The sequence below is a fragment of the Emys orbicularis genome, chromosome 16 (assembly GCF_028017835.1).
Source record: "Emys orbicularis isolate rEmyOrb1 chromosome 16, rEmyOrb1.hap1, whole genome shotgun sequence".
NCBI lineage: Eukaryota > Metazoa > Chordata > Testudines > Emydidae > Emys > Emys orbicularis.
In genome coordinates, this window is record NC_088698.1 from 20,202,334 (window position 1) to 20,217,884 (window position 15,551).

Here is a 15,551-nt window from a genome sequence, read left to right on the forward strand (position 1 = left end):
CAGGCTGCTGTATAGGCAGGCCCTTCACATTGTTCCTTAAGGAGACTCTATGGTGCAAACCGGAAGCAAGTTGCAACGAGGTCACTGACGGAGTCATCTTTGAAGCAAAGATAGGGCCTCAAATAGAGTTAAGTGAGCAAAATCCCTTCTCCATCCCCTCAAGCCCAGCAGAGTCTGTGCCAGACGCTGACCATTTTAATTCTTAACAGGCTAATGCTCTTACTCGCTGTACATCAGGCTGTCCTGGACGGGTTTCCCTCCTGCTGCCTCAGCAGTTATATCACCTGTGTGTCAAGAAAGTGAAGAAACGGATTAGGTCTTGGTCACGTCCTTAAAAGCTTTTATATGTTCAGAGTGACTGATTTTAATCTCCTGCTTCTCCAAGACCAAGAGGAACTTGGATACCAAGCACTTTTAAGATCTCCGTTTCACTGAACCGGTGCAGTCAGCAGCTGGTTTCATTCTGATCCCCACAGCCTCAGGCTTTGACGGGTTTGGTTTGAAAGGAGGTATTTTTGGAAAGGGGCAGAGACTCGACATAGACACGCGTCCCTTGGTGCAAGCCGTTAGCTGCTTTGCAAACGCAGTGGCATGCTTTGCACGTAGGGCTCAAACACATCTATGCCCCAAGTGGCAAAATTCCAGTCTGACCATGTGAGGTGGCAGCTGGATACACAGAAGAGCTCGCCCCTGCCAAACCCTCAAAATGCTGGAAACGTGAACAGTGTCAGACGTTACGACCCGGCTCCCACTGCTGTTATTGGGAAGAGTAAAAGCAACGCTGAGTTCTTCTCTCACAGTCTAATTACATGCACCGACACACACTGCAGAGCCCAATCTCCCTTCCAAGCCTACAGGAAAGTTCAAATGTTTGCAAGAGTGATGAGTAAGGGAGGGCCTCATTCCCAATTCAGCAAAGGACCATAAGCACATGCTTAACTGTAAGAATGTTCTTCAGTGCTCTGCTGAACAGGCATTGACTTAAGCACATGCTTAGGTGCATTGCTGAATGGGGGTCCTATTCTTTATGTACGTGTGTTTATATGAACACACTTACTGTTACGTGCGTGAAGTTTGTGAGCAGTGCGCACACACACACACACAAACACAGAATAAGAGACATTTTATGACAGAATTTTTAAAAAGGCCAACTTTCTGAGTAAACAAAGAAATAATTTGTGCTGGGACTTTTTGAACTATAAAATCCAGCCTCTGGGTACAATCCTGTGCTGCAATATGAAATTGATGGCCTGAGATTGGATGGAACGAGAACAGTTTCTGGGCAAGCACCACATTCACCTGTGAGCCTACATTGCTTTTCCCCCACTTGGGTTTTCATTTCTCATGCTCAATTCAGGTCCAAGTCCTGAAAGATTCCTTATTCTCAAACCCTTTCTTTGAAGCTATTTAGTTACAGAATGTACTACAAAGCAATCAGCATGCCAGATGTTTCCTCAGTCTGGGGAACCAAAACATTCCCACTTCACAGTCAAAATGTACAGCTCTATCAGTGTTTTGGCTTTCCAGAAGCGGTCCTCAGTGTACAAACAGCCTCACTTCTGCGCTGTCTCTAAACACACTACAAACAGCATGGCTTACTTGAGAACTGTGCTGGGACCATAACAAAGTCATCAGTGTCACAGGAGGAATTCTTGCTGCTGCTTTCAGCGGAGTCCTTAGACCCATGCAGAAAACCAGGGGAATCCTGGGCAGGAGATACCAGAGCCTTCTCCCGCAGCTGCTGCATCTCTCCTAAGGACTGCTTAAAGCAAAGAAAACAAACACGGGCTTTAATACAGCTAGTTCATCATTCTGCTAGATTCTCTAAATTAAATTGTGCAAAGCCAGAGCCAAAATTCTGCTGATAAATGGGGGCTACCAACTCGCCACAAACAGATGCTTCCTTTCCTGAGTGCGAAAGAACCGTATCTTTCAAAGCTAAACCCAAGTCAGAAGAGTGCCTCTTTTGATCATCAAAACATGGCACTGGTCCATCAAATGCACCCCAGATAAGAATAGTTTCTCTGAGGTAGGCACCACTCTTTGCTTAGACTTTCCTGATGGATAAACCATCAGCATCCCACAGAAGGAATACAAGGAGAACTAGGAAGAGATACGGGGGGGACGGACGGGGGGCGGGGAGGGGGTTAGTTTTGTTGCTGGTACGCGGCTGCTCACTCCACAGCAGTAGCTGGATTTGGGGAATGTTTATAGAATGTAGGGTCATCTGCGAGGCACTGATCTGTGCAAATATATTTCACTGGGGCTGGGATGCAATGAGGGGGGGGTGAAGCCTGGGGAGCAGGGCTTGTGGTAATAAAGAGCAGCTCACAGTGGTCAGTCAATACCAAATGGTCCTTTCAGTGGCAGGACAGGCTCCAGGGAGAGCTGCATCATACCTTCCCCTCAGCCAGAAGGGACGAGTGCCATGACATCGACACTTTAAGGATGGGAACGGGGAAACGTGAGTGGTTCAGAAGGATCCCTTCTGCCATCCCTTAGGGAGGAAGCATATCGACCATGTCTGGGTCCCTAGACCAAGGCCAGTATACGAAACCTCTCGCTAGCACAATGGCTTGACAGGGAGTTTGTACCACTCATGTGCTGCTCAAGCCAGAGAGCAGGCTAGGAGAGACTGCCACAATGTTCTCTAGCCAAGTGTGACATGAGTTCTAGAGTTCTCATGACCTAGGCCAGCCCCTCCTCTCCAGAGAAGAGGGGTGACAATTGCAGGAGGGAGAGAAATGAATAAGACTCTTGCCCCCAGTGACCCAACTCGGTGAAGTCCAAAGGATATGGAGAGCAAAGGGCCCCTCTTCCAGATCACCCTGCACATCAGAGCTCCTGGGTTAGCTTAGGGCAGGGGTTCCTAACATTTCCCATACCAGGAATGCGCTCCCCACCCCACCCCCGTCATAATCTCATAACACCTGCTCACAACACCACTTGAGGCGTGTAACCTGCCCGTTCAGAGCCCCTGGTCCAGGGACGTTAGGAAGAACAAAATACCGAATAGGAAAGCAATCTTGCAAAGAAGGAACAAGAGTCATAACCATTTCCCTCTTCCCCCACCCCACCAATATTCCTCTGCACAAAGAAGTTCAAAAGGCAACTTTCACCGACAGTCTCTGATATCCACTCGGGGAGCTGGGGGAATGTCACTTTGCTGGCAGGTTAATATTCAGCCCTTCAGAGGAAAGTTTTAGCGGTTAAGTAACTGGGGGGGCAGGGGGGAGAGTGACACAGACGTCAGTTCAGATCCACTCTCCTGAGCCCACCCGACTGTGGCAGGTTTGGGTCTGAGCAGACGGCTTTGGTGAACGTGCGTCTGGGCAGGTTCACCTTGCAAAAGAAGGTGGATTGTGCTGTCAAACTTGGCTCGAGGGCAGAGAGCTGGCAGCCAGCGCTAGATGCTGAATTAATGACTTGTTCTGGTTCTTAGGAGTCTTACAGCTCTACTGACACCAGCTGGTGTCATTAATGCAAGCCTCGCTCACTCTAGGCTCTTTGCGTAATAGATAAAGGCAAACTGAAGCACTCCTCGTGGAGAGAGAAAGTCACTTAGGACCCCAACCCAGGTCATACTGCATAGGAGCTTGCAACAGGCACAGACTGAATTACTAAGGTGTTACAATCTTCAGCAACTTCAGGCAGTGAAAGCAAAGGACCTATTTCATATCATCCAATGAGATGGCGAAGCAGAAAGGGATAAGACAGTCAAGGCACTGCCAGGAACATTAACAAAACCCCCATACATCTGCGGGTTGTACTTACGGGAGGTGAGGCCAGGTGGGAAGTGGAAGAGCTGCTGGAGGAACTACCAGAGCCTGAGCTTGGATAAGAAGGCATTGGCACAGAAGCAGCTGGGAACAGAAAGAAATTGTTAAAACGTTCTGACCAGCCAACAATGCAATGATTGAAAAGGCTTTTTAGTCTTCTTTCCCATCAGGTTTGTCTCATATACCAGATGATGCCATTTAACGGAGGGAAAACCAACATTTGGTCCAGTTTAAATGAGAAAAACTTGCCTCCCCCACACGACCATTTGACATGTTATCTTTATTATGGTACCCTTGCAGTACCATCTTAGCTCCGAATGTCCTTACTGGTCAGCCCTAAGTCAGACCGTTCCCAGTAACCTGGGAGATGTTTTGGTATTTTAATGGTTTACATGGAGCCAGAAGATAGTAATTTCACTTCTCTTCTCTCCCACCTGCACTGTCAGAAAATTACAGTCTTGCCTTAGTTTTATTAATCCACAGGACTGGGCATACTGACTTCATGTACACAGTGTAGAGCAGGGGTAGTCAATAGGCAGACTGGGGCTCAAATCCAGACCGCCAGACACTTTTGAACAGACCCCAAAATCATTTTATTTACTTATTATCATCATTATTGTTATGCCTTTTTAAAATTATTTTCTCCAGAATCTGGACCTTGACTATACCTTCAGTAAGAAATTTGGACCTTGATAAAAAATAATTGACTACCCCTGATAGGATAATTATGGAGAAGAAAGCTTTCTTCTCCAAGTAAAACTGCTTCATGGCTAACTATGTTAAAATATTACAGTGAAGGACTTATGTTTATTCTAACAGACAGGTAACCTTCATTTCTTTAACCCTTAGGACAATGTTCAGTGATTGTGTGTGTGCATGGGTGGTAGGGGAAGAGATGGTCTACTGGCAAGAAGAGCTGGGTTGGGATCCTTTGGGCTGTTGACAGGGCAGAAATTAAAATGGTTCCCATCATACACGTCTCCTTTTACTCTGGCCTGCCTGTAACTCCCCCGCCCCAGCTTATACCAGTAAGAAGTGTCTCCATGATCAAGGCTGGGAGTGAGGATCAAAGTGAGGGAGCAAGAGCTGAAGGAGGTGTCCCAAGAGAAGGTAGGAGGGCTTCCTCAGTAGCCAGAGATAAAGGGAGGATACTACAAAGAAAGCAGAATCATTGACAGGGGGCAAAGGAGAGGAGAGAGATGGGCGTCCCGTCCCTTGTATTGGAACCCCAAGGATGTTGTCTATTCATCCTCAGGGTTCTAAGCGTTAAGCCCATATACCAGGACATCTCTGTGGGAGGAAAGCTTCCTTTTCTGCAACACTCATGTCTATTCCGAGGGTGGGTTTGACTGCACCCCCAGTAGGCCGTGTTGTTATAACACGCTGCCCTGCCGCTGTTGAGAAAGAAAAGTATCCCCAAAATGGGAATTCTGGAAGGAAGGTCAGAGGCTTGGGGTGCTCAGTTAAATATCAAATACCCAGAATGCATTTCCACCTGGCTGGCTCTCGCGCCCTATGCTTGAGGAACAAACCAAAAAGTCTGGGTGAACTCACATGTAGGTGGAGAGCCCAATCCCATGCAGCACTTCCTTTGAAATCACTGGGATTCCTACATGTAGACAGCTTGCAGGTCAGTCCCAACCGCCTTCTCAAAATCTTGGAAAACAAGAAGCCTGAAAGAATCTCCCCAGTTTTAGCCTGCAAACTGTGACAGGAAGTACAAAAACGGCAGCTGCCAAATCTGCACAAAGAAACTGGGAACCCTCCTCACCTCTTAGCAGAGGCCTCAAAGACGATTACTGTAGTGAGGTCTCCCACTACCAAGATTTCATTGTTTTTACAAAATATACTGCACCGTGTACTGTACACTGACTGCCATATCTGCTTTACTGTTTATTTTTCCCTTGGATGATCATTTTAACTATTTGGGAACTCGGCTGAATTTGGGGCTTTTCCTTCTATTTTTGTCTATTTTCACTGGACAGGTGTTCCATAAATCTAAGGGCAGGAAGAAAGACTTTTCCACCATGTAGCTGAATTCAAACTAAATTACAACTGCTAAAGTAAATGAACAAAATGCATTTTTGGATGCAACCTCCTTGATTGTTATTTTATTATTTCATGTCGGGCCCCACATTGACTTCATTGCAAGATCGGAAGGCTAAATCACAAGATCTGGTCATTTACAACAGGGGCTTTCAGTCTCTGTGAATTAGTCAGGTTCCACTGTAATTATATGGTTTGATTCCCCATTTACCCAAAAAGGCACAATCGGGCAATGACAGCAATACACAACCGCTTGAAAGAAATGCACTTAGTTTTCTGCCCTCAAGGCATTCACTCTTAGTTTGAAATTTAAAAGGAATAAACTTTTTGGAACATGTTGTTTTCACCTGGAAGGTGGACAGAAAGATAGTAACACGAATTATGTTCCCCACCCCAAATCCTAAAATTGCCAGGCATCATGGTAACATAAAGGAATTAGCTCTCGTAATTATCTTCTCCAGCTTGTCCCAACAATGGAGTTATGGACGGTAGCAGCATCAATATTCTCATGCCAACAGATTCCAAAATGGAGCACGGCCCAAAGGGGCAGTTTTGCTCCGAGAAGCAAGTAGGCACAGCATGGTTCTTAGTGCAGGACCGAGGCCTATGCAAAAGCAGTTGCCACCACTAGGGTGCCATGATTTCCAGCAGAAACTTTATTTTGCCAGGGGCTTTATAAATTGTCTTGAAAGGTCATTTGGGGCTGAAACGTGGTGTAAAAAGTCTCCATCTGGCATCCACTTGTCATATAAGCCAGCTGGATAGAATTTTGTAAACAGCTGTAGCTCTCTTGTTTTGTTATTGTTGTTTTTTAACTGCTGAAGCCTCAGCATCAATTCCTGATGAGGCAATATTTTGGAGGTTGCAAGGTACAGAAGCAAAAGATGAAGTAAGTAAAAATTCCCCTTTAAACCTCTGAGTTTCAGAAAATATCATATTTGAAATGGAGCTATTGTAACATGTGCAGGTAGTTAGATTTACAGATGATTTTGCTGTTCTTTGCTTTGTGAGTATGCACAGTAAGATCGGAAAGTTGGTATCAGAGCTATAGGTCAAGCGCACTAATCTGAACATATTGTTCCAGACATTGAACCAGCTCACCAGTATTATGTATCACATTAATGCATAATATTTGCTCATGCTACCTGGCATCTCTCTTGCAAGCCAGGTTCAAAGAGACATCAAGTTATACATTAGTCATAAACAGGGGGAAAATGAGATGACATTATAGATTCACAAACTTTAAGGTCATAAGGGACCATCATGACCATCTAGTTTGACCTCTATCACATTGCAGGCCACAGAACCTCACCCACCCAACCCCTGATTAGACCCCTAACCTCTGACCGAGTTACTGAAGTCCTGAAATCATGGTTTAAAGCCTTCAAATTACAGAGAATTCACCATTTACATTAGTTTAAATCTGCAAGTGACCCATGTCCCATGCTGCAGAGGAAGGCGAAAAACCTCCAGGGTCTCTACTAATCTGACCTGGGGGAAAATTCCTTCCCAACCCCAAATATGGTGATCAGTATACATCTCACTTAACGCAATTGTATTTACTGGTCACAACAGCCTTAATTATGCTTCCTCGTGCTTGGTTACGATAATGCACTGTAACCAATATCACACGCCTATCCAAGGCCCTACAGCAACTATCTACAGACAAATGACATTCTTACTAGAAGGGTGTATTTTAGGATTTTATTAATATTTTTACACTTATAAGATACATCTCTCATCGCAGAGTTAAATAAATAACAAAGACACACAACACAAGTTAATGAAACCCAAGGCCCCAAAGCCACCACTCAGGCTAAAGCCAGTAGCAAGTAGATAGCTCTTGCAGCATGCCCTGAAGGCCAACAGGCTTAGGGCCCTTGTCTCACCATGGAGGAGGATGGATGTGGGAGGGAAATACACCTCAGAACTGTAGAGGATAGGCCATTAGATGGCTTCAGGAGGCCTGGGTTGCATTCCCAGCTCTGCTGCAGACTGCCATGTGGCCCTGGGCAAATCACCTCGCCTACACAAGCCTGTTTCCTCTCCCACCCTTTGTCTGTCTTAGCTGTGTAAACTGTGAGCCCTTTAGGGCAGGGACTGTCTAAGTGTATGTCTCTAAGCGCTGCGCCTCCCACAATAGGGCCTTGATCTTAGTTGATGCCTCTGCCTCAGGGGTGGCCAACCTGTGGCTCCGGAGCCACATGTGGCTCTTCAGAAGTTAATATGCGGGTCCTTGACTAGGCACCGACTCTGGGGCTGGAGCTACAGGCACCATCTTTCCAATGTGCCGGGGGGGTGATCACTGCTCAACCCCTGGCTCTGCCACAGGCCCTGTCCCACTCCACCCCTTCCCGCCCCCTCCCCTGAGCCTGCCGTGCCCTCGCTCCTCCCCCCCGCCGAGCCTCCTGCACGCCAGGAAACAGCTGATCGGGAGGTGCGGGAAGGGAGGGGGAGATGCTAATCGGCGGGGCTGCTGGTGGGTGGGATGTGCTGGGAGCGGGGTGGGGGAGCTAATGGGGAGCTGCTGACGTATTACTGTGGCTCTTTGGCAATGTACATTGGTAAATTCCGGCTCCTTCTCAGGCTCAGTTTGGCCACCCCTGCTCTACCTGATACCCCAATACAAATATTTAATAACAATAATTGTTACTTGGAACCAAACTGGAAGCCAGAGCAGGTTATGGGCTACAGGAGTCCTAAATTCTTTGACAGAAATGCCAGAGACCCAATGCCAGGGGGCTTCATCCCTGAGCAAGTCAAAGTGTAACTGTGCTAGGCACGGACCTCGCGTTAAACTGCATGGATCACAAGGGAGACCCCTGTCAGATGATGTCCTGCATGCTTCAGACGAGACTTCAAGTGACAGCGATATTATACCCCGTGCCCTGGCCTACCACTCGTAAGTTGGCTCTTCCTGCCTTATCTCCCCTATGCAGGTATCAAAAGGACCCAAGTTCCCACAGCTAACTCCCCTCATCTCAGCTCTTAGCAGTCCAAGTCACACTCCCCATGAACTCTCTCAATCTCCTGAAGGCCTCCATCCATTGGGTGCATCCACTACAGCCAACTGTCAGAGTACAGACCTCCAGGGCAGGCCCCAAAAGCCATCTACCCAAACAACAGGCCTCCCCACAAAAGACCACAGTCCAAGACCACTGAGGACGATGACAGGAATTCCTTCCCTCTCCTTGTTTCAAGCAATATCAGTCTTTCCCTGTCCCAGGCCTTACACATATGTCTAGTGGCGGGGACCAGGTAGGCTTCAGATAAGGAAGGTCCTTACCTGCCCGCAGAGGTGGCCGTTGTACAGGGCCAGCGCCCCGCACCAGTAGCCTAGGTGCAGTTGGAGGCGAAGGCCGAGCCAGGAGAACCCTCCCCTGGCTGTGGCGGTGCGCCTGTTTTCCGCACTCTGAGGGTGTGGGTGATGCTGGAAATGGAGGGCAAGCCAGGAGAATCCTTTCCTGCTTGCGTAGGGTTCCCTGCGGTACAGGGCTGGGACAATGCCTCCATGGCGACAATGCAGCTGGACATGAGAGCTGGGCCGGTGGGTGAGCAAGCCAGGGTCGCAAGAATCGTTGCCTGCCGGTGGGAAGGTCAGACTCTGAGGGCCTCATCCCCCAGAGTGATGGTGTGGCGAGAGATGGGGGCCGAGCTGGCTTGGGAGCTTCCCTAGGCAGGCAGAGTCCTTCTTTGTCTGCAGGGTGGTCAGGCTTTGAAGGGCTTGTCCCCGACAGTGGCGGCGTGGCTGGTGCTGGGGGCCAGGCTGGCTTGGGAGTTTCCTTAAGCAAGCAGAGTCCTTTCTCGCCTGTGGGGCAGCCCCGCTTTGCAGGGCTCACCCCACATGGCGATGGTGCAGCTGGCGGAAGGGGCCGGGCTGGCTTGTAAGTGCCCCTAAACCAGGAGAATCTTTTCCTGCTCGTGGTACGGTCACCTAAGCACACAGTTAAGGTGAGGGAGTGTTTACAATGTGTATCGGGGATAAACCAGGACTCCTGCCTCGGAGCCATGTGTTACCAGAGCAAGACTGTCAAGAGTGACAAGCAACACCTTGTTTTTTGGGAGTCCATCTTGAGACTCATTAAAGGGGCCTGATGTTCAGAAAGTACCGCGCACTCACCCTCTGAAAACCAGGCCCTTTCGAGATACTTCAAGGTTGGCCACCCAAAAATCGCCAGCCACTGCTTAAAATCTTGGCGTCAATATTTAAACAGGAGCTTAAGAAGAGGCCTAACGAGAGTCCTTCTGTAAAAGCAATGGTCGAGCACTCTCCATAGAGCTCTGATGGGGGGGGGGGGCATCTTGGTCGGGGGGGGAAATTACCCAGTACCGTGATAGTGATTCTGGGTTGGACACTGAATTCCACTTTTAATTTAAAAGGTGATGAGTAAAGCTGGTTGGAAAATTGCAACAGATTCAAAACTTTTTGATAAAAAAAAAAAAAAAAAGAGGGGGGAGGAATTGCCAGTGGAAAACATTTTCCAATTTTTCAACTGGCTTCAGTCACAAGTATCCAAAATAAACCCCTCTAAAGCAAGAGAACTTGGAAGATCCTGGAGTTAAAACCTGGATTTGGTCCAAAAGACTGCACTGCTCTCCAGTACCTGCTACTCAGTGCAACCCAACAAATGGGTAATGGATATGTGGCTTGGGGCATTTTCACAATTAGACTCTTAGTGTACATCCTGGCCACCATCCACTGTTATTAATTGTCTTATACACACAAGTGAGAGGGAGATATAAGCAGCATAACCTTGTTTACCCATAAGCATTTGTAAGGTCAGTCATTTCCAAGAAGAAAGCCATCCACACACACAAAAAACCCCCAGATTTACTTCCACTTTAGGTCCTTAAACAGACCAAGGAAATCCAGCTTTTGCAGATAATTCAGCAGATTCAAATACATTTCAGCTGCAAAATCCAGAGATCTTGAACTCAACCCAGTGTTGAAGCCCAAGTCAATGCTCAAATAACCAAAAGGACTTTGAGACAGCTCTCTCTTTGGGGGTTTAGGGATTAGGGGAAGGTAAATCATGGCTTGTTGAAGTTTTAATAAAAATATTAACACTTACATTTTTTCATAGAGGCACTTGCATCCAAGAAAGGGTGATGGAAAAACTCATCTGAAAATAGAGGAATAACGGTTCAGTGCAAGTAAAATGCTATGCGTCCAAACAGTTTACAAAGCTGGGAAAGTTATTTGGTATTTTTTCATTCTGTGATCTACAGTCTGCTTGTCCCAGTTAGACTATTCATAGACTGCAATTATACTTAGCATTGTTCTAAGGAGACAGGCTGGGGACTGGACGGAGGGCCAGTTCAAGGAAGCCTGTTGTGTCCTGGGAAGTCACAAGGGCGTGCAGGTTGCAAGGTGTGAAAATACAGTGCATGATCTTCTCCCATTCATCTACGCTAAGTCAGCTTCCTGGAGAATCAGATGAGTGAAGGCACGATTAGACATCTCTGGATTGGATGCTTTTGTGAAGGAAGTAAGGGAGATTTCAGGTGATAAGGGGGAGAAAATGCCCCTTGCCAAAACACAATAAAAGGAGAATTATCCTGATTCCTCTGGGGGCTCAAGAGGTCACCGCAGAGCAACTCTTTCTCCATGGCACTGGAGGAGGAGTAGACAGTCAGCCAGTTCTAGTGGACCTTTCTCCTGTCTGCACATGACAGTAAAGAGTAAGACAAATTTCATTGCAAGCTTCAACCCTGGCATGCACCCTAGCACATGTCCAGAGCCTATTAACTGCATTAGAAATGGAAGGAGGGGTTATTCTGGGTACCAAAATGATGGAGGGTCGCCAGATGCTAGGTTCAAGATGGTCTCCCCACCTGCACCGAACTCCTATGCCATGCCAGCCAGGGATGGGGAATCACTCCCATTGCAAGAAGCCATGGAGAAGAACAGGGAACATGCCGAAAACTGGGATGAGTGTGGACAGGATTTAGAGGGTAAGTGAAGGAGGTTTCTGTTACACAAGAGAAGGAGAAAACCTAACGTAGCCCAACAATTAAGAGGGAGATAACCTGAGATCCCTGGATAATCGGGGTATCATCAAGGAGCAACAAATCAACTCAGAGCTTTTTCTCCTCTACACTACACAGCAGAGGAGCCTATACACTTATCACGCTACATTATAACCAGCCCAGAAGGTAGCTGGGGCCTCCATGCCTTGCAGTCAAACCTGCAGTCTTGGGGGCCCCACGGCCTGGAAAGTCTAACCAGTCCTGCCGCGATAGGCAGTAACTTCCTTTTCCGAGGCTGTCCATCCAGCATTCAGGTCACAAGCAGCCAGCTGCAGGCATCCGCTCTCGATTGATGGCAGTAGAACCCCTTCTTATCCCCCACAGTGCTCCTGTTCTAGCTCACTGCAGAGACTTTCCGCACCTTCTTCATCCCTCACTTCCAACCCTCCCTCCTAGACTCGCCCCATCCCTCACCTTCTTCTGCCCCCACACTGTCACCCTCCTCTATTAGTCAACAACTATTATCTTTCAGGGTTCAGCGGCGTTGAGTCATTGCCCACAATGGATCATCTGGCTAAACACAGGGGGTTCAGCTTGTTTTCCCAGTGAGGATTTCCTGTTGCAACACCCAGGATTTTATAAATGTTAGTGCGCTGTAAACAGCTGCCAAATCAACAACAGGAAACGTACAAATTTGGGACTCGTGTGGTTTTCCTTTAAATGATGGTGGAATTAAGAGAGGCACCAAACCATGGAGACCAGGTTCTAAGCCTCCCAGCTGCTGTTCTCCTTGCCAATTAAATGATGTTCAGAATATCACATAATGCTGTTACATGAACCTGCTGTGGCGCAGGGGGGCTATATGCTCACAAGGCCATCCACCCACCTCAAGGGAGATTAACAGAAACCAGGATCAGCAAACTGATCCTCACTGAGAGCCCCAGGGAGAAAGGGGAAACAATATACTCAGTCCTCACAGAAGAGCTCCTCACTACTTAATCCTGGCCATACACAGAATATAAATATATTCTAATTCTATGAGCACTAGAAGCTGTAAGCCCTTCCCTTATAAAATACCTACTTTTGTATCCACTTGCTGTGAAAGCAACAGGGATTTTGGTTTTTTTAATACCAAAATCGGAGAGGCAAAGGGAGGAGCCAATAGACCCGTTCAGTCCATGTGTGTCCAATAGAAAACAGACTGAAGAAGAGTCCAAGCCTTGGCATTGGAAAGGAGAGCCTGGAAAGAGAAGACGGTGGGGTAGTTTTGTAGGGAGAGAGTTCAAAACGCTCTCAGTGGGAGGGAAGACTTAGGCCAGCGAGGAGAGGAACAAAGAATCAGACGTACACTGTTCTCAATAAATCATGGCCTGGCTCTCTCCTGACTGATTGGCAGCATTCTGGCATGGCCAGTGGCATCAAGATGTGTGAATTAGAGTCACAGCAAAGCAGCTGATAAAGGAGTGGCTTGGCTGAGGCTTATGGACAGAATATAGGCGACTCCACCCCAGAAAGGGGTGAATCTTATATGAATGTCACTTAAGAAAAAAAAAAAAAAAAACCACACACAGTAATAAGAACCAGGCAGCAACCATAAACCAGTAGAATCTGTTGCAACTGTCATGGCTATTATTCCCAATGCAATCTAAGCATATTGCCCCAGATCTCCTCAGTGCTAGACGCTACTAACACCTGCTTTCTAGAGCTGAAGGTCACTACCCCCAGTGGATCATGAAGCAGTCTGGGGGCAGGTGGTTATGGCCATTCAGCTCATTGCTAGATGGGAAGGGGATCCCCCACTTATTTTCTTTTGTAACACGAGGTCGCTGGAAAAGGTTGAGACCCACCGCACCAGGTGAATTCCACTCTCAACAGAAGACCCATACGCAACCATTGAACAGGCTCTGAGCTGTCTATCTGTAATATTGGTTAGCACTCCTTTGAAAATGCACATTTCCGCTAATCTATGCGTCCTGCTCCACATCCCAACTTTTATGACCAGGGTGGCGTAATTACGTTCAGTCCCGGTTAATCCATACACACGTTTTATCCAGATATCAGGGGATACAAGGAAAGGTTTCACCGATAGCTCCACTCCGAGAACAACTGAGACAGCAAACCAATTTGCATTAACTGGGACTGACAGCATGCTGTCCACCAGGGAAACCCACTTGGCCAATTCTAAAATCAAGCACTTCTATCTGAAGCCTAGACAAAGAGCAACAACGTTTCAGAAACGCAGCCATGTACAGCAGGTGCACCCACGTGGCTAGCCACACATTTCACTTCATTCCGAGGGCAACTGGCGCTAGCGAGGCAAAGGCATATGTAACCATTCACTTTGCATCACACTACATTAATATTTAGCACAAAGATGAAACATGGCTTCTATTCCAGGAGATTAGTTTCAGGGAAGCCACTTAAACAGGCTTGCACGGGGCCAGGACCAAGAGGCTGGTAGATGAAATGGATCTATTTGGCTACTGGCATTGTGACAATGAAAACATAGCTTTTAATTTTCTTTATTCTTTGCTTCCCACCCTGTGTAAGAATGTATTCTATAATGCCCCAAACCCTCTCTGAGGTATGTTTTTCTTCTTCTGTCTTCTACCCCGTTGAAAAGGGTTTAGCTGCCAGCTGTGCTCTGGGTGGAAACAGATCAAACAGAACTGTCACAAGGGGAGCTGGCCCCTTTCAGGGACTTTGGGTACCTGTGCCTTGTTTTCCCCTGAAACATGGGATCAAGGAGCCCTGTGTGAAGCCCTGATCGGAGTAAGCATCACAGGTCACAGGAGCAGGATTGGCTGGAAGTGGCACCTGTGATGAAGGACCTAGATGCAGGCTCTCCAAGCCAGCCAGGCAGAGATATCTGCAGGGAGTAGGAAGTGCCAGTGACACTCTGAGGGTGAGGGCTAGAAGGGCCATACAAGCCCTGGGAAGGGAAGATGGACAGTTCTGTGAAAACCCTGCTGACAAGGGAAGGAACTGATAAGCAGGTTGAGGTTTCTTGTGCTGGCTTCACGGGTGGAGGGGAGAATGGATCACCTATCATACATATTGCGTGTGGCGTGTGAGTAGCAGCGGGCACAGGAGAGGAACCGGAGGTGAGGTGGTGCATGCAGACTAACGCACTGTGACAAGGACACAGATGGATGTTCATCTGTCACGTCATTTTGGCAGACACAAAACAGGTTGCAAAAGTTGAAGGTCGGACTGCCGGGAGTGGGTGTCCACGAGGGAAGGCAGGTGGCATTCAGCACCGATAACAGGAACGGAAATCTGATGCAAGAGTTCAAAGCCAACTGGGGTCAGCACTGATCTTTGCAGTTCGCACATCCAGCTGGAATAAAATCCAAGGATCATGTTGACCCTCGGGCAGCTGGAACTGCCTGGTGTTCAATCCAGTGCACGATGTAACATCAGCAAACCCACAGAGACCTGGAGTGTAACGATACTAAAAAGGTGGAGCCAACACAGACACCGTTTTCATTCATTTTGTCTCAATCACTAGAACAGGTGACTCTCTTACCGAAGTCCATGCGGTCCTTATGACTGCGCCGCAGAAGACCCAGTAGCAGCTGCCTCAGGTGGCTGGATGTCTCCCTAGGGATGCTAGGATTTTTAGACAGTTCAAAACAAAAGTTAAACTTACGGACACCTTTAACAGCTCTTAAATATGAGCTAATGCAAACTACAAACATCACCTCGCACCTGCTGGGCTAGAAACAGAATGCACGCCCACTGCAGAGGAACTGA

At 47.6% G+C, this 15,551-nt stretch overlaps 1 protein-coding gene across 1 annotated transcript in view; it reads right to left on the reverse strand.

Annotated features, from left to right (window-relative positions):
- ULK1 (unc-51 like autophagy activating kinase 1) overlaps nucleotides 1–15,551 on the reverse strand; it is a 96,494-nt gene that overhangs the window by 25,780 nt on the left and 55,163 nt on the right. The window contains exons 10-14 of the mRNA XM_065417980.1: nucleotides 15,325–15,407; nucleotides 10,898–10,948; nucleotides 3,775–3,863; nucleotides 1,600–1,762; nucleotides 224–284 (exon numbers count right to left, since the gene is read on the reverse strand). Of these exons, the coding sequence (XP_065274052.1) occupies nucleotides 224–284; nucleotides 1,600–1,762; nucleotides 3,775–3,863; nucleotides 10,898–10,948; nucleotides 15,325–15,407 (447 nt within the window). The remainder of the gene's footprint in view (nucleotides 1–223; nucleotides 285–1,599; nucleotides 1,763–3,774; nucleotides 3,864–10,897; nucleotides 10,949–15,324; nucleotides 15,408–15,551) is intronic.